Consider the following 20421-nt stretch of genomic DNA (forward strand, 5'->3'; position numbering starts at 1 on the left):
TAGTCACCATCACCAAGTTAGTAGAACTTCATGATGAACTATAATATGCAAGGGATAACGGAAACAACTCCCAAGCTCTTCGTGATGCTGAAATCAACGAAGGTAGAAATCAAGAAAACATCAAGTGTTGATGGTTGACAAGACCACTAGTTTCAAGAAAAAGGCAAAGTGAAGAAGGGGAACTTCAAGAAGAACGGCAAGCAAGTTGCTTCTCAAGTGAAGAAGCCCAAGTCTGATCCTAAGCCTGAGACTAAGTGCTTCTACTACAAAGGGACTGGTCACTGGAAGCAGAACTACCCAAGTGATTGGCGGATAAAAAGGATGGCAAAGTGAACATAAGTATATTTGATATACATGTTATTGATGTGTACTTTACTAGTGTTTATAGCAACCCCTCAGTATTTGATACTAGTTTAGTTGCTAAGATTAGTAACTCGAAATGGGAGTTGCAGAATAAACAGAGACTAGTTAAAGGTGAAGTAACGATGTGTGTTGGAACTGGTTCCAAAATTGATATGATCATCATCGCACACTCCCTATACTTTCGGTATTAGTGTTGAACCTAAATAAGTGTTATTTGGTGTTTGCGTTGAGCATGAATATGATTTGATCATGTTTATTGTAATACGGTCATTCATTTAATTAAGAGAATAAATTGTTGTTCTGTTTACATGAATAAAACCTTATATGGTTACACACCCAATGAAAATAGTTCGTTGGATCTCGATCGTAGTGATGCACATAAACATAATATTGAAACCAAAAGATGCAAAGTTAATAATGATAGTGCAAACTTATTTGTGGCACTGCCGTTTAGGTCATATTGGTGTAAAGCGCATGAAGAAACTCCATGTTGATGGGCTTTTGGAATCACTTGATTATGAATCAGTTGATGCTTGCGAACCATGCCTCATGGGCAAGATGACTAAGACTCTGTTCTTCTGAACAATGGAGCGAGCAACAGATTTGTTGGAAATCATACATACTGATGTATGTGGTCCGATGAATATTGAGGCTCGCGACAGGTATCATTATTTTCTGATCTTCACAGATGATTTGAGCAGATATGAGTATATCTACTTGATGAAACATAAGTCTGAAACATTTGAAAAGTTCAAAGAATTTCAGAGTGAAGTGGAAAATCATCGTAACAAGAAAATAAAGTTTCTACATCTGATCGTGGAGAAGAGTATTTGAATTACAAGTTTGGTCTTCAGTTAAAACAATGTGAAATAGTTTCACTACTCACGCCACCTGGAACACCACAGTGTAATGGTGTGTTCGAACGTCGTAATCGTACTTTATTTGATATGGTGCGATCTATGATGTCTCTTACAGATGTACCGCTATTGTTTTGGGGTTATGCATTAGAGACAGCTACATTGACGTTAAATAGGGCACCATCTAAATCCGTTTGAGATGACACCATATGAACCATGGTTTAGCAAGAAACCTAAGCTGTCATTTCTTAAAGTTTGAGGTTGCAATGCTTATGTGAAAAAGTTTCAACTTGATAAGCTCAAACCTAAATCGGAGAAGTGCGTCTTCATAGGATATCCAAAGGAAACTATTGGATACACCTTCTATCACAGATCCAAAGGCAAGACTTTTGTTGCTAAATTCGGAAACTTTCTAGAGAAGGAGTTTCTCTCCAAAGAAGTGAGTAGGAGGAAAGTAGAAAACTTGATAAGGTAATTGTACCTTCTCCCTTATTGGAAAGTAGTTCATCATAGAAATCTGTTCTTGTGACTACTACACCAATTAGTGAGGAAGCTAATGATGATGATCATGTAACTTCAGATCAAGTTACTACCAAATCTCGTAGGTAAACCAGAGTGAGATCCGCACCAGAGTGGTACGGTAATCCTGTTCTGGAAGTCATGTTACTAGACCATGACGAACTTGCGAACTATGAGGAAGCGATGATGAGCCCAGATTCCGCGAAATGATTTGAGGCCATGAAAGAGATATGATCCATGTATGAGAACAAAGTATGGACTTTGATGGATTTGCCCGATGATCGGCAAGCCATAGAAAATAAATGGATCTTCAAGAGGAAGACGGACGCTGATAGTAGTGTTACTATCTACAAAGCAAGACTTGTCGAAAAAGGTTTTTGACAAAGTTCAAGGTGTTGACTACGATGAAATTTTCTCACTCGTAGCGATGCTTAAGTCTGTCCAAATCATGTTAGCAATTGCCGCATTTTTATGAAATCTGGCAAATGGATAAACAAAACTACATTCCTTAATGGATTTAAAGAAGAGTTGTATATGATGCAACCAGAAGGTTTTGTCAATCCTAAAGGTGCTAACAAAATATGCAAGCTCCAGCGATCCATCTATGGACTGGTGCAAGCATCTCGGAGTTGGAATATACGCTTTGATAAGTTGATCAAAGCATATAGTTTTATACAGACTTGCGGTGAAGCCTGTATTTACAAGAAAGTGAGTGGGAGCACTACAGCATTTCTGATAAGTATATGTGTATGACATATTCTTGATCGGCAATAATGTAGAATTATTCTGCAAAGCATAAAGGAGTGTTTAAAAGGATTTTTTTTCAAAGAAAACCTCGGTGAAGCTGCTTACATATTGAGCATCAAGATCTATAGAGATAGATCAAGACGCTTGATAAGTTTTTTTCAATAAGTACATACCTTGACAAGATTTTGAAGTAGTTCAAAATGGAACAGTCAAAGAAAGAATTCTTGCATGTGTTACAAGGTGTGAAATTGAGTAAGGCTCAAAACGCGACCATGGCAGAAAATAGAATGAGAATGAAAGTCATTCCCTATGCCTCAGCCATAGGTTCTATAAAGTATGCTATGCTGTGTACCAGATCTATTGTATACCCTACACTGTGTTAAGCAAGGGAGTACAATAGTGATCTAAGAGTAGATCACTGGACAGCGGTCAAAAATATCCTTAGTGGAATATTTCTCAATTATGGAGGTGAAAAAAAAGGGTTCGTCGTAAAAAGTTACGTCGATGCAAGTTTTGACACAGATCTGGATGACTCTAAGTCTCGATATAGATACATATTGAAAGTGGGAGCAATTAGCTAGAGTAGCTCCGTGCAGAGCATTGTAGAAATAGAATTCGCAAAATACTTACGGATCTGTATGTGACAGACCCATTGACTAAAATTATCTCACAAGCAAAACATGATCACACCTTAGTACTCTTTGGGTGTTAATCACATAAACGATGTGAGCTAGATTACTGACTCTAGTAAACCCTTTGGGTATAGGTCACATGACAATGTGAACTATGGGTGTTAATCACATGGTGATGTGAACTATTAGTGTTGAATCACATGGCGATGTGAACTAGATTATTGACTCTAGTGCAAGTGCGAGACTGAAGGAAATATGCCCTAGAGGCAATAATAAAGTTATTATTTATTTCCTTATATCATGATAAATGTTTATTATTCATGCTAGAATTGTATTAACTGGAAACATAATACATGTGTGAATACATAGACAAACAGAGTGTCACTAGTATGCCTCTACTTGACTAGCTCGTTAATCGAAGATGGTTATGTTTCCTAACCATGAACAAAAGAGTTGTTATTTGATTAACGGGATCACATCATTAGATGAATGATTTGATTGACATGACCCATTCCATTAGCTTAGCACCCGATCGTTTAGTATGTTGCTATTGCTTTCTTCATGACTTATACATGTTCCTATGACTATGAGATTATGCAACTCCCGTTTGCCGGAGGAACACTCTGTGTGCTACCAAACGTCACAATGTAACTGGGTGATTATAAAGGAGCTCTACAGGTGTCTCCAAAGGTACATGTTGGGTTGGCGTATTTCGAGATTAGGATTTGTCACTCCGATTGTCGGAGAGGTATCTCTGGGCCCTCTCGGTAATGCACATCACATAAGCCTTGCAAGCATTGCAACTAATGAGTTAGTTGCGAGATGATGTATTACGAAACGAGTAAAGAGACTTGCCGGTAACGAGATTGAACTAGGTATTGAGATACCGACAATCGAATCTCGGGCAAGTAACATACCGATGACAAAGGGAACAACGTATGTTGTTATGCGGTCTGACCGATAAAGATCTTCGTAGAATATGGAGCCAATATGAGCATCCAGGTTCCGCTATTGGTTATTGACCGGAGACGTGTCTCGGTCATGTCTACATTGTTCTCGAACCCGTAGGGTCCGCACGCTTAAGGTTTTGATGACAGTTATATTATGAGTTTATGCATTTTGATGTACCGAAGTTTTTTCGGAGTCCCGGATGTGATCACAGACATGACGAGGAGTCTCGAAATGGTCGAGACATAAAGATTGATATATTGGAAGCCTATATTTGGATATCGGAAGTGTTCCTGGTGAAATCGGGATTTTACCGGAGTACCGGGAGGTTACCGGAACCCCCCGGGAGGTATATGGGCCTTAGTGGGCTTTAGTGGAAGAGAGGAGAGGTGGCCAGGGCTGGGCCGCGCGCCCCTCCCCCCTAGTCCGAATAGGACAAGGAGAGGGGGGCGGCGCCCCCCTTCCTTCTCTCTCTCCTCTTTCCCCCTCCCGAATCCTATTCCAACTAGGAAAGGGGGGAATCCTACTCCCGGTGGGAGTAGGACTCCTCCTGGCGCGCCCTCCTCCTGGACGGCCGCACCTTCCCCTACTCCTTTATATACGGGGGCAGGGGGCACCCCTAGACACACAAGTTGATCCACGTGATCATATTCTTAGCCGTGTGCGGTGCCCCCTTCCACCATAATCCTCGATAATATTGTAGCGGTGCTTAGGCGAAGCCCTGCGACGGTAGTACATCAAGATTGTCACCACGCCGTCGTGCTGACGAAACTCTTCCCCAACACTTTGCTGGATCGGAGTCCGGGGATCGTCATCGAGCTGAACATGTGCTAGAACTCGGAGGTGCCGTAGTTTCGGTGCTTGATCGGTCGGGCCGTGAAGACGTACGACTACATCAACCGCGTTGTGCTAACGCTTCTGCTGTCGGTCTACAAGGGTACGTAGATCACACTCTTCCCTCGTTGCTATGCATCACCATGATCTTGCGTGTGCGTAGGAATTTTTTTGAAATTACTACGTTCCCCAACAGCAGTTTCATCATAAGTATCATGCATAGCAGAAGTGGCATCATCAATAACATGCGACATATCAGAACGAATAGCAGAAGTAGGTTTAGGTGTCGCTAGCCTACTCATAACAGAAGGTGAATCAAGTGCAGAGCTAGATGCCAATTCCTTACCTCCCCTCGTAGTTGAGGGATAAATTGTTGTCTTAGCATCTTTCAAGTTCTTCATAGTGTCCAGCAGATATAAATCCCAAGTTACTCAAAGAATAGAGCTATGCTCCCCGGCAACGGCGCCATAAATTAGTCTTGATAACCCACAAGTATAGGGGATCGCAACAGCTTTCGAGGGTAGAGTAATCGACCCAAATTTATTGATTTGACACAAGGGGAGCCAAAGAATATTCTCAAGTATTAGCAGCTGAGTTTTCCATTCAACCACACCTGGAAACTTAGTATCTGCAGCAAAGTGTTTAGTAGCAAAGTAATATGATAGTGGTGGTAGCGGCAACAAAATTAAAGACAGCAAAAGTAATGTTTTTGGTATTTTGTAGTGATTGTAACAGTAGCAGCGGGAAAGTAAATAAGCGAGAACCAGTATATGGAAAACTCGTAGGCACCGGATCAGTGATGGATAATTATGCCGGATGCGGTTCATCATGTAACAGTCATAACATAGGGTGACACAGAACTAACTCCAATTCATCAATATAATGTAGGCATGTATTCCGTATATAGTCATACGTGCTTATGGAAAAGAACTTGCATGACATCTTTTGTCCTACCCTCCCATGGCAGCGGGGTCCTATTGGAAACTAAGGGATATTAAGGCCTCCTTTTAATAGATAACCGGGACAAAGCATTAGCACATAGTGAATACATGAACTCCTCAAACTATGGTCATCACCGGGAGTGGTCCCGATTATTGTCACTTCGGGGTTGCCGGATCATAACACATAGTAGGTGACTATAGACTTGCAAGATAGGATCAAGAACTCACATATATTCATGAAAACATAATAGGTTCAGATCTGAAATCATGGCACTCGGGCCCTAGTGATAAGCATTAAGCATAGCAAAGTCATAGCAACATCAATCTCAGAACATAGTGGATACTAGGGATCAAACCCTAACAAAACTAACTTGATTACATGATAAATCTCATCCAACCCATCACTGTCCAGCAAGCCTACGATGGAATTACTCACGCACGATGGTGAGCATCATGAAATTGGTGATGGAGGATGGTTGATGATGACGACAGCGACGAATCCCCCTCTCCGGAGCCCCAAACGGACTCCAGATCAGCCCTCCCGGGATGTTTTAGGGCTTGGCGGCGGCTCCGTATCGTAAAACGCGATGATTTCTTCTCTCTGATTTTTTCTCTCCGAAAGCAAATATATAGAGTTGGAGTTGGCGTCGGAGGGCATCCAGGGGGCCCACGAGGTAGGGGGCGCGCCCTAGAGGGGGGGCGCACCCTAGAGGGGGGGGCGCCCCCACCCTCGTGGACAGGGTGTGGGCCCCCTGGTCTTCATCTTTGGCGAGGATTTTTTATTATTTTTTTCTAAGATGTTCCGTGGAGTTTCAGGTCATTCCGAGAATATTTATTTTCTGCACATAAAACAACACCATGGCAATTCTGCTGAAAACAGCGTCAGTCCAGGTTAGTTCCATTCAAATCATACAAGTTAGAGTCCAAAACAAGGGCAAAAGTGTTTGGAAAAGTAGATACGACGGAGACGTATCATTTAACTATTTTTATTATTTAGTGCACTATTCCGTACAAAGGAAGCCAGACGCACAAAGAAAACCGGGACGTACATGTAAAGGAAACTTTAAACTAAACCAAGCAGTCGGCCGGCCAGACTATATCTCTATTTTTCACTCTCCAAACAAAACCAAGCCCCGGCTCATGTCTATTTTGTGATTGCCAACCTATATCAAGAGGATGGTTGCTCCGTCGAGGAAAGAACGCATGGCGTACAGCAGCGTACGACACCACCGCCCGCTGGCTTCTCTCCAGCCGTTTTTGGATCTCCATAAACGGATCTGCATCGGTGAGATGTCTTCGCATTGAAGGTGCACGGCGTTCCTGGCAGCGCCAACAACAGTGCTGGGACAGAGCAGGTTGAGCTTGACTTTAATTTGTGGCTCATCTGCAGATGAGTAGACGACGCCGAGACATACATGTAGACGACGCGGCGACAAAGTTGTAGGCCGAGCATGGACATGGCAGTGGTTGTGATGCCAACGTGCAGCCGGTGCGGCTGCACTGTGCTACCTCTTGAGCACTGCGTTGGTTTTCCCTTGAAGAGGAAAGGGTGATGTAGTAAAGTAGCATCAGTATTTCCCTTAGTTTTTGAGAACCAAAGTATCAATCCAGTAGGAGATCACGCTTGAGTCCCACGCACCTACACAAACAAATAAGAACCTCGCAACCAACGCGATAAAGGGGTTGTCAATCCCTTCATAGTCACTTACGAGGGTGTGATCTGATAGATATGATAAGATAATATTTTTGGTATTTTTATGATAAAGATAAATAAAGATGCAAAGTAAAATAAACGGCAATAGAAATAGCTAAGTGTTGGAAGATTAATATGATGGAAGATAGACCCGGGGGCCATAGGTTTCACTAGTGGCTTCTCTCAAGAGCATAAGTATTACGGTGGGTAAACGAATTAATGTCGAGCAATTGATAGAATTGAGCATAGTTATGAGAATATCTAGGTATGATCATGTATATAGGCATCACGTCCGCGACAAGTAGACCGAAACGATTCTGCATCTACTACTATTACTCCACACATCGACCGCTATCCAGCATGCATCTAGAGTATTAAGTTCATAAGAACAGAGTAATGCTTTAAGTAAGATGACATGATGTAGAGGGATAAACTCATGCAATATGATATAAACCCCATCTTTTTATCCTCGATGGCAACAATACAATACGTGTCATTTCCCTTTCTGTCACTGGAATCGAGCACCGCAAGATTGAACCCAAAGCTAAGCACTTCTCCCATTGCAAGAAAGATCAATCTAGTAGGCCAAACCAAACTGATAATTCGAAGAGACTTGCAAAGATAAACCAATCATACATAAAAGAATTCAGAGGAGATTCAAATATTGTTCATAGATAAACTTGGTCATAAACCCACAATTCATCGGATCTCGAAAAACACACAGCAAAAGAAGATTACATCGAATAGATCTCCAAGAAGATCGAGGAGAACTTTGTACTGAGATCCAAAGAGAGAGAAGAAGCCATCTAGCTAATAACTATGGACTTGTAGGTCTTAAGTAAACTACTCACACATCACCGGAGAGGCCATGGAGTTGATGTAGAGGCCCTCTGTGATCAATGCCCCCTCCGGCGGAGCTCCGGAAAAGGCCCCAACATGGGATCTCTCGGGTACAGAAGGTTGCGGCGGTGGAATTAGGTTTTAGTGGTGCTCCTGGATGTTTGGGGGGTACGTGGATATATATAGGAGGAAGAAGTAGGTCGGTGGAGCAACGAGGGGCCCACGAGGGTGAAGAGCGTGCCTAGGGGGGTAGGCGCGCTCCCTGCCTCGTGCCCTCCTCGATTGTTTCTTGACTCCCACTCCAAGTCTCCTGGATCACATTTGTTGAGAAAATCACGTCCCCGAAGGTTTCATTCCGTTTGGACTCTGTTTGATATTCCTTTTCTGCGAAACACTAAAATAGGCAAAAAAACAGCAATTTGGGCTGGGCCTCCGGTTAATAGGTTAGTCCCAAAAATGATATAAAAGTGTAAAATAAAGCCCATTAACATCCAAAACAGATAATATAATAGCATGGAGCAATCAAAAATTATAGATACGTTGGAGACGTGTCAAGCATCCCCAAGCTTAATTCCTGCTCGTCCTCAAGTAGGTAAATGATAAAAGAAGAATTTTTGATGTGGAATGCTTTCTAACATATTTCTCAATGTAATTTTTTTTCTTTATTGTGGCATGAATGTTCAGATCCGAAAGATTCAAGATAAAAGTTTAATATTGACATAAAAATAATAATACTTCAAGCATACTAACTAAGCAATTATATCTTCTCAAAATAACATGGCCAAAGAAAGTTATCCCTACAAAATCATATAGTCTAGCTATGATCTATCTTCACCACACAAAATATTTAAATCATGCACAACCCCGATGACGAGCCAAGCAATTGTTTCATACTTTTGATGTTCTCAAACTTTTTCAATCTTCACGCAATATATGAGCGTGAGCCATGGATATAGCACCATATGTGGAATAGAATGGTGGTTGTTGAGAAGACAAAAAAGGATAAGGTAGTCTCACATCAACTAGGCGTATCAACGGGCTATGGAGATGCCTATCAATAGATATCAATGTGAGTGAGTAGGGATTGTCATGCAACGGATGCACTAGAGCTATAAGTATATGAAAGCTCAACAAAAGAAACTAAGTGGGTGTGCATCCAACTTGCTTGCTCATGAAGACCTATGGCATTTTGAGGAAGCCCGTCATTGGAATATACAAGCCAAGTCCTATAATGAAAAATTCCCACTGGTATATGAAAGAGATTCTCTATCATGAAGATCATGGTGCTACTTTGAAGCACAAGTGTGGAAAAAGGATAGTAGCATTGTCCCTTCTCTCTTTTTCTCTCACTCACATTTTTTTATTTGGGCCTTTTTCTTTTTTTTGGCCTCTTTTTTCGTCTAGAGTCTCATCCCAACTTGTGGGGGAATCATAGTCTCCATCATCCTTTCCTTACTTGGAACAATGCTCTAATAATGATGATCATCACACTTTATTTACTTACAACTCAAGAATTACAACTCAATACTTAGAACAAAATATGACTCTATGTGAATGCCTCAGGCGGTGTACCGGGATGTGCAATGATGCATGAGTGACATGTATGAAGAATTATGAACGGTGGCTTTGCCACAAATACGATGTCAACTACATGATCATGCAAGTAATATGACAATGATGAAGCATGTCATAATAACGGAATGGTGGAAAGTTGCATGGAAATATATCTCGAAATGTCTATGGAAATGTCATAATAGGTAGGTATGGTGGCTATTTTGAGGAAGGTATATGGTGGGTTTATGGTACTGGCGAAAGTTGCGCGATACTAGAGAGGCTAGCAATGGTGGAAGGGTGAGAGTGCGTATAATCCATGGACTCAACATTAGTCATAAAGAACTCACATACTTATTGCAAATATCTATTAGTTATCGAAACAAAGTATTACGCGCATGCTCCTAGGGGGATAGATTGGTAGGAAAAGACCATCGCTCGTCCCCGACCGCCACTCATAAGGAAGACAATAAATAAATAAATCATGCTCCGACTTCATCACATAAAGGTTCACCATATGTGCATGCTATGGGAATCACAAACTTCAACACAAGTATTTCTCAAATTCACAACTACTCAACTAGCATGACTCTAATATCACCATCTCCATATCTCAAAACAATTATCAAGTATCAAACTTCTCATAGTATTCAATGCACTTCTATGAAAGTTTTTATATTAAAGCAAATTTCCATGTTGTTCTAAAGGACTCTCAAAATAATATAAGTGAAGCATGAGAGATCAATTATTTCTATAAAATAAAACCACCGCCGTGCTCTAAAATATATAAGTGAAGCGCTAGAGCAAAAACTATATAGCTCAAAAGATATAAGTGAAGCACATAGAGTATTCTAATAAATTTCAAATCATGTGAGTCTCTCTCAAAAGGTGTGTACAGTAAGGATGATTGCAGTAAATTAAAAAGCAAAGACTCAAATCATACAAGACGCTCCAAGCAAAACACATAACATGTGGTAAATAAAAATATAGCTCCAAGTAAAGTTACCGATAGACGAAGACGAAAGAGGGGATGCCTTCCGGGGCATCCCCAAGCTTAGGCTTTTTGGTGTCCTTGAATTTTACCTTGGGGTGCCATGGGCATCCCCAAGCTTAGGATCTTGCCACTCTTTGTTCCATAATGCATCAAATCTTTATCCAAAAACTTGAAAACTTCACAACACAAAACTCAAAATAGAAAATCTCGTAAGCTCCGTTAGTGAAAGAAAACAAAACAGCACTTCAAGGTACTGTAATTAACTCATTCTTTATTTATATTGGTTTTAAACCTACTGTATTCCAACTTCTCTATGGTTTATAAGCTCTTTTACTAGCCATAGATTCATCAAAATGAGCAAACAACACATGAAAAACAGAATCTGTCAAAAACAGAACAGTCTGTAGTAATATGTAGCTAAAGCAAACTTCTGGAACCCCAAAAATTCTAAAATAAATTTCTGGACGTGAGGAATTTATCTATTAATCGTCTGCAAAAAGAATTAACTAAATAGCACTTTCCAAATAAAAATGGCAGCGATTCTCGTGAGCGCTAAAATTTCTGTTTTTTACAGCAAGATTAAAAAGACTTTCCCCGAGTCTTCCCAACGGTTCTACTTGGCACAAACACTAATTAAACACAAAAAACACAACCAAAACAGAGGCTAGATAAATTATTTATTACTAAACAGGAGCAAAAAGCAAGGAATAAAAATAAAATTGGGTTGCCTCCCAACAAGCGCTATCGTTTAACGCCCCTAGCTAGGCATAAAAGCGAAGATAGATCTAGGTATTGCCATTTTTGGTGGGCAATTTTTCAATAAGACACCTATAATCCCTAGGAGTTTCTTTCTTTTTATTAATTATCAAACTCCTAGGCACAAAATCAAGAAAATCATTTGTAGCAAACGGTTCCTTAATGATAGCAAAAGGATTGGGATGAACACTTATTGATTTTAAATCTGCAGTTTCCTTACTAGAGGATTCACCCTTATTTTTAGGAACATAAACAAGCTTGGAAATTTTGGTAGGAGGATTTGGAGTATTTTTAACGGAAGAAAAAGCGGACCCCAAGTTGGTGATAATTCCCTCAAGTTTATCGATTCTAGTAGAATCTTGATCTGTTCTTTTATTAACTATGGGTTCTTTTTCCTTAAAACTTTTCAGAGTAACTCCCACCTTAGATCCATATTGGGTAATTTGGTTGTGGATCTTTTTATCCAAATTCTCAATCAACTCTACAGTAGCAACTTTATTCTCAATAATTTCAAGCCTTTGCATCACATGTTCCAAAGTTAACATAGTTCCATTAACCAAAAGAGGTGGTGAGCCAAACGAATCTATCATAGCGTTATAAGAATAAAAAATATGGCTACCCAAGAAATTCCCTCCGGTAATGGTACCAAGAATATATCTGTACCAAGGAGTAGCGCCTACAAAAAAATTGCGGAGAAGAACGGAAGTAGATTGCTTCCTGGTAGATCTATTTTGAGCATTGCAAATTCTATACCAAGCGTCTTTTAGATTTTCTTCCTCCCTTTGCTTAAAATTAAGAACTTCATTCTCGGGAGACAACGGAGAAGATAGAGGACTAGCCATAACGACAAGGCAAGCAAGAAAGCGACGAACGGAAAAGAGAGGGCGAATAAAACGGCAAGGGTGAAGTGGGGGAGAGGAAAACGAGAGGCAAACGTCAAATAATGTAATGCGAGGGATAAGAGTTTGTGATGGGTACTTGGTATGTCTTGACTTGTGCGTAGACTCTCCGGCAACGGTGCCAGAAATGGCTCGTTGTTGGGAGTCAAATCTTGACTTGACTTGGCGTGAATCTCCCCGGCAACGGCGCCAGAAATCCTTCTTGCTATCTCTTGAGCACTGCGTTGGTTTTCCCTTGAAGAGGAAAGGGTGTTGCAGTAAAGTAGCGTAAGTATTTTCCTCAGTTTTTGAGAACCAAGGTATCAATCCAGTAGGAAATCACGCTCGAGTCCCACGCACCTACACAAACAAATAAGAACCTCGCAACCAACGCGATAAAGGGGTTGTCAATCCCTTCACGGTCACTTACGAGAGTGAGATCTGATAGATATGATAAGATAATGTTTTTGGTATTTTTATGATAAAGGTAAATAAAGATGCAAAGTAAAATAAACGGCAATAGAAATAGCTAAGCGTTGGAAGATTAATATGATGGAAGATAGACCCGGGGGCCATAGGTTTCACTAGTGGCTTCTCTCAAGAGCATAAGTATTACGTGGGTAAACGAATTACTGTCGAGCAATTGATAGAATTGAGCATAGTTATGAGAATATCTAGGTATGATCATGTATATAGGCATCACGTCCGCGACAAGTAGACCGAAACGATTCTGCATCTACTACTATTACTCCACACATCGACCGCTATCCAGCATGCATCTAGAGTATTAAGTTCATAAGAACAGAGTAATGCTTTAAGTAAGATGACATGATGTAGAGGGATAAACTCATGCAATATGATATAAACCCCATCTTTTTATCCTCGATGTCAACAATACAATACGTGTTGTTTCCCTTTTTGTCACTGGAATCGAGCACCGCAAGATTGAACCCAAAGCTAAGCACTTCTCCCATTGCAAAAAAGATCAATCTAGTAGGCCAAACCAAACTAATAATTCGAAGAGACTTGCAAAGATAAATCAATCATACATAAAAGAATTCAGAGGAGATTCAAATATTATTCATAGATAAACTTGGTCATAAACCCACAATTCATCGGATCTCGACAAACACACCGCAAAAGAAGATTACATCGAATAGATCTCCAAGAAGATCGAGGAGAACTTTGTATTGATATCCAAAGAGAGAGAAGAAGCCATCTAGCTAATAACTATGGACCCGTAGGTCTGAAGTAAACTACTCACACATCACCAGAGAGGCCATGGAGTTGATGTAGAGGCCCTCCGTGATCAATGCCCCCTCCGGCGGAGCTCCGGAAAAGGCCCCAAAATGGGATCTCTCGGGTACAGAAGGCTGCGGCGATGGAATTAGGTTTTCGTGGTGCTCCTAGATGTTTGGGAGGTACGTGGATATATATATAGGAGGAAGAAGTAGGTCGGTGGAGCAACGAGGGGCCCACGAGGGTGGAGGGCGCACCCAGGGGGTAGGCGCGCCCCCCTGCCTCGTGGCCTTCTCGATTGTTTCTTGACTCCCACTCCAACTCTCCTGGATCACGTTTGTTGAGAAAATCATGTTCCCGAAGGTTTCATTCCGTTTGGACACCGTTTGATATTCCTTTTCTGCGAAACACTGAAATAGGCAAAAAAACAGCAATTTGGGCTGGGCCTCTGGTTAATAGGTTAGTCCCAAAAATGATATAAAAATGTAAAATAAAGCCCATTAACATCCAAAATAGATAATATAATAGCATGGAGCAATCAAAAATTATAGATACGTTGGAGACGTATCACACTGCACGAGCTGTAGAGAGGGTAGTGGTGGTGGTTGTGGATGTGCAATGAGCTATCAGCTATGGCCGGCAGCGGCACGATGACACGAAGAAGAAAGGGTCCGCTAGGCAAGGTACGGTCCACCGGGCCAGGGTTGCACCAGACCACGTGAATATTGAGCTAGCAGCAATGCCATTGAGATCGAGTGAGCTTGTGAAACTTGAAGAAAGGGTCCGCTGGGCAAGGTACGGTCCACCGGGCCAGGGTTGCACCAGACCACGTGAATATTGAGCTAGCAGCAATGCCATTGAGATCGAGTGAGCTTGTGAAACTTGAAGATGAAGACGCAATTAGGGAATCACTGGTCATAATCCACGCACTTAAACTACGGACATGGCCATCAACTGGATCCATGCATTGCTGAATATGTGCAAACCAAACTACGCATCGAGAGAATTATACTAGCAAACATGTAACACACCTGAGAGGTACTCAAGTTCCTTGATCATTACGTGCATTAAAATGTATGGCTGGCATGCACTTTTTAGCATTCTTTTTTAGGGTAATCTTTTATTAGGGGTAACTAATTTGAGCTAAGACTTCACGTTGCTTTGTGTTTCTCGGTAATGCCACATCTAATTATGTGCATGGTCATTTTCTTTTGAATATATTCACAGACTAATTACTCACACCAGTAATCATCTCTGTAAAACTTGAAGTCTATCAGGAGCAAATACAGCTATCTCACCGCATTACTTGAAGCCAATATATGTCTTTGTTTCGATCTAGATGGATTTATAGTTTTGCACTAGGTAAACACTCGAATACGACACAAACTATGAAATTTATTTTATACCGGTTGCAAGGCACGGGTTGCTTATAGGTGGAACCAATTAACATGTTTATTTGTTAGAGGCAGCCTCTAAAGCTAGAAGGACGCTAAGTTTGAAGAAATCGTCGCCAAGGCTTGCATCGTATGAAGGCTGCCCCTATAGGCTGTGATAACGCCTTATGTTTTTAGTATTTTGAATAGCCTTTTAAAAATTCTTTTCTCAATTTTAGTTTTTTTAGTCTCTACGGTGTCTCTGTAGCCTGATTTTTAACCTTGCATGATGTGTTTTGTTTGTACCAGAGTACGGTCGGACGTGGATATTTTATGATTTAGATTAGGTAGGATGAAGAAGGTGTATGAAACCATATGTGGATTTTTTAATTAATTGCCAACCGTTGCTATCAAGCTTGATCGTGTAAGGCCTTTGTTATTTGATACAAATTTTCCAACAGTAATTCTCTTTATTATATATTGCGCACCATGGTAAAAGAACAATTGCATACAATGCAGGGATGATGCATGCATCAAGTAAAGATGAGATAAGCATAACGCTCATCATCATCATAATTAATAGGTCCGTAAAATTATAAGTCGGTGCAGGGAGGACTCGCGAAGCGGCGTTCCAGAGTATGTGTTTATTGCCTTAGGATTAAACACTTTCATCGTGAATAAGTGGATAGCATGATTATCATTGGCAACGATGGTGAAGAGGAGAAGCGATAATACGGATAGGTCACCATTAGGCACATGAAAAGATTTGTTTCTTCCGTTGCAACGCAAAGGCATATTTTTTAGTAAGAGACCTACGTGCAACGTGGCAAATAGGAGTGGCCCGCGGCTAGACCGCGGTCCACTCTCGGTCTCCTTCTGTCCTGAGCCACCCCCCGTGTGCCGCTCCCAATGTTTTCGCCGCTCCATTCCACGCGCCTCCACCCTTCCGCTTCCGCGCACCCACCTCGCCACCCCCACGCCCACGCCCACGCCGCGTAATCAATCAATCGATCGATCGAATCAACGAGCAGCCGCCCGCCGCCTCACGCACCCCGGGCCCCCTCCCCCCGCGTCCCCGCGGCAAGGCGCGACGGGGAGCGGAACGCCGCCGCGATGAAGCCGCACCCCCCGCCGCCGCCGCCGCCGGGCAGCCGGGGGTGGGGCGCGGGCGCGACGGGCCGCCGCCGGGCCTTCGCGTGCGCCCTCGCCGGGGCCGCCCTCGCGTTCGCGCTCCTCTGCCTCTTCCACGGCGCCGCCTTCGGCCCCACCCTCCGCCTCCGAGCCTCGCAGGTCCAGGCCCAGGCCCCGCTCCCCGACGGCCTCGCGCTCTCCTCCCTCCCGGTACGTAACGTTCGCACACCTCGCCGTCGCGGTTTCCGTACGTGCGTGCTAACGGCGGGTGGTTCGATTCGCTGACTCGATCGGCCCGGGGTTGCCGCGCAGGTGTGCGACGCGAGGCACTCGGAGCTGATCCCGTGCCTGGACCGGGGCCTCCACCACCAGCTCCGCCTCAGGCTCAACCTCTCCCTCATGGAGCACTACGAGCGCCACTGCCCGCCCGCGCCCCGCCGCCTCAACTGCCTCATCCCCCCACCCGATGGCTACCTGGTGAGATGAACACGGACGATGAGTCCACCATGCTGTAGATTGTTGCATTTTGCCCTTCTGTTGGTCGATCATGCTGATGTGATGTGGGTGGCAATGTTTAGGTGCCGATCAGGTGGCCGAGGAGCAGGGACGAGGTGTGGACGGCCAACATACCCCACACGCACCTCGCCTCCGAGAAGTCAGACCAGAGGTGGATGGTGGTGAACGGCGACAAGATCAACTTCCCCGGCGGAGGCACCCACTTCCACCACGGCGCCGACAAGTACATTGTGAACCTCGCGCAGGTTCGGAACGTTCCAAGCTCCTATAGCAGTTAACCCATCACCTTTTGGTTACATTTGGAAGCTAACGAATAGTGCCAATGTTGATTGGTGTGATGCTAGATGTTGGGGTTTCCAAATGACAAGCTGAACAACGAAGGCAACATCAGGAACGTGCTCGACGTCGGCTGCGGGGTTGCTAGCTTCGGGGCTTACCTCCTACCGCTGGATATAATTGCAATGTCGCTTGCTCCCAACGATGTGCACGAGAACCAGATTCAGTTTGCCCTTGAGAGGGGGATCCCGTCGACCCTTGGTGTGCTGGGCACAAGGAGGCTGCCATATCCAAGCCGCTCATTCGAGCTGGCGCATTGCTCACGCTGTCGAATCGACTGGTTGCAGAGGGATGGGATCTTGTTGCTGGAAGTGGATAGGGTTTTGAGGCCTGGAGGGTATTTCGTTTATTCCTCACCAGAGGCTTATGCTCATCATGATCCAGCTAACCGGAAGATATGGAAGCAGATGAGCAATCTTGCTCAGAGGATGTGCTGGAGGATTGCTTCAAAGGAGGGCCAGACGGTGATATGGGTCAAACCATTGACAAATGGGTGCTATATGAGGAGAGAGCCCAGAGCACTTCCTCCCATGTGTGCCCATGATGATGACCCAGATGCTGCTTGGAATGTCCTCATGAAAGCATGCATAACTCCCTACTCCAAGAGTAAGCTCACTTTCCTGATTTGCCACAAGATTACTATTGAATTACCATAGTCTGTTATCTATTGTATTGTCTCTTGCTTTCTTCTAGTGTTCTGCTTGAAATATACTTCACCCTGGCAAAAGTTCGCACATGTTAGAGCAGACAAAGGGTCAAGATTATAACCATTAGCCATAACCCTTTATTGAGCACTGGCTAGTCATAATATAGAAGGGTACTTTGGTTAACCTCTTACCTGAAGGGAATACCCCTTGCCAACCCTGTTTGATCTGCCTTACCGCCCACTAACAGGATCAAACCACCTGTTGCCTGCTCTATCACTTGGCATTAAGTCATCATGTGCCCCCTTATTCTGCAATTTTTGGCCTCCACAGATCACTCTTTGCTGGCCATGACAATTTGCCTGCATGCCACCACCATTGATTACCTTTGCTTTGTTTCACTATATCTGGTTTGAACTGTAGTAGAATATTGGTGTATATGGTTTGATAGTTTCCAATTTCTGCAGCAGAGTTTCCTGCAATTAGCATTTCTAGTTTGAAACTGTAGTAGTATATTGCCATATTTGGTTGAGTTCATCTGTTCATATATGTATATTGCCTGGTGCTGTAACTGTTAATAAAGAAAATTTCCATTACAAGTTTCTGTAAAGAAAATCCAACTTCACTTGTAGTTCTTCCATAAATTACTCTAATATGGAACATTAAATGTTGGCTAGCATACTTGTGCCCTGATGGTGTAACGTTCTTTTATTTAACCAGGAGTTAACAAGGCTAAAGGAGCCGAACTGCTTCCCTGGCCACAAAGGCTCACAGCACCACCCCCTCGTTTGGAAGAGATTGGAATCAGTTCAAAGAATTTTTCTGAAGACAATGTGAGTGTTTTGATGATTGATTTTGCTATATGAAGCCGCACCCTTCCCAGATGATGATCTTAAGTGTCTAACCTTGGAATACTGTCTGCAGGAAATTTGGAATTCTAGAGTTGCTCAGTACTGGAAACTTATGAAATCTGAGATACAGAAGTATTCCTTCAGAAATGTTATGGATATGAATGCTAACCTTGGCGGATTTGCAGCATCACTGAGGAAAAAGGATGTCTGGGTAATGAATGTAGCCCCTTTCATGGAATCTGGAAAACTGAAGATCATATATGACCGTGGTTTGATAGGGACAATCCATGACTGGTAAGATGTTTGTGAAATACCTTCTGTACTATATGTACTTCTTAGATTCTTAGATTTAGAATGTTTTTTGTTTAGTGACACACATGGTATAATTTTATAACTATATCAGAGGTTTTAATTGCATAAAGAATAGGTCAATATTTTGACAAGTGCTCATACGTGAAACTTGTGTTTTAGTGGTTATCTATATGAGTACCACATTTTGGTGCTTCACGGCAGTTTATGTTTCCCTATATGTTGGGTGTAGCAATAGTATTATGTTGTTTCAATTTTATGTCATTATACTGAATGCACACTGTTAATATATAATCCACTCGTCACATTCCAGACATGGTGTCATGAATGGAATCAGAGTTCTCTCATTGAAAATTTTCCTTCCTAGCTGCTACAGAAGTACCCTGCCGTTAACTGACGGGCACTGGAAAAACTGTATAGTAGAATTGCACAAAGATGAAAAACCAGATGCCTGTCTCCACACCAGCGGCTCCTCTGCTGCCTAATAGTTTCCATTCTTGATTCATATTTACTCGTATGCCAGAACTTGTTCCTTAACTAGCAACATGATGCTTGCCATCTCGGGCTTGTGGTTATTGATGAAATAAATTTCCTGTGCATTGTTCTGTGTACTTCCGTACCATACTTGATGCTTCCTAGTTCCTACGACTGCTCCATACGACTGGCTACTGCTTGATTCTATTTATTTATGGTTCTTTGTTACTGAAGGTGCGAGTCATTCTCGACATACCCTCGTACCTACGACCTCCTTCACGCGTGGCTCCTGTTCTCTGAGATGGAGAATCAAGGCTGTGGCCTGGAAGATCTGCTGATCGAGATGGACCGCATCATGAGGCCTCATGGGTACGCCATCATCAGGGACAAAGCTGCTGTCATAGACTACATCAAGAAGCTTCTACCCGCGCTGAGATGGGACGACTGGTCATCTGAGGTGAAACCAAAGAGAGACGCACTTTCGTCAGATGATGAAAGAGTCTTGATCGTTAGGAAGAAGCTATGGGATCAGGCAGCGCAGGCGGCTTCCTAGCAAGCAAGCGCAAAACTGCTCTTGTTCTGATCTTATTAACTGTCGTTTCCCAACTCGTAGCTGTATTATATGGTAGTTCTCTGCCTCTTCCATTAGAACTTGCACACACTATCCTTTCTCCGCAGTTTTGTGTCTGTGATGGAATGTTCACAGAAGAGATAGGAGGAGTATGACATGAAGAGTTGCAGACTTCAATGGTTCAGAATTCACAGGACAATATGGTCGTCGAAAAATGCTAATCTCACTTTCGTAAATTGATGCCATTTTAGAATTGACACCTGGAGATTTGCCATTGGCCATTACTTTTCACGTCAGTGTGTTAGTAAAAAGCATAAAACTATGCTATTATATGCTACAGTATTTTTTTGTCACGTCAAAGCTTAAGTTCATGTCTCTTTTTGTCTGATATGTTTTTTTTTCTTTTTTCTTGGAATTTTGATGA

The 20421-nt window shown here is 42.6% G+C and overlaps 1 protein-coding gene across 1 annotated transcript; it reads left to right on the forward strand.

The window, feature by feature from the left end:
- The first annotated feature begins 16123 nt into the window (after window positions 1-16123).
- LOC123154146 (probable methyltransferase PMT9) lies at window positions 16124-20363 on the forward strand. Its single transcript, XM_044572937.1, has 7 exons — window positions 16124-16506; window positions 16609-16773; window positions 16875-17057; window positions 17157-17754; window positions 18513-18625; window positions 18717-18937; window positions 19661-20363. Exons 1-7 carry the CDS (start codon window positions 16279-16281, stop codon window positions 19977-19979), a joined length of 1827 nt encoding a protein of 608 aa, XP_044428872.1. The 5' UTR covers window positions 16124-16278; the 3' UTR covers window positions 19980-20363.
- Window positions 20364-20421: the final 58 nt, after the last annotated feature.

Source organism: Triticum aestivum, chromosome 7A, assembly GCF_018294505.1.
Source record: "Triticum aestivum cultivar Chinese Spring chromosome 7A, IWGSC CS RefSeq v2.1, whole genome shotgun sequence".
NCBI classification, from domain to species: domain Eukaryota; kingdom Viridiplantae; phylum Streptophyta; class Magnoliopsida; order Poales; family Poaceae; genus Triticum; species Triticum aestivum.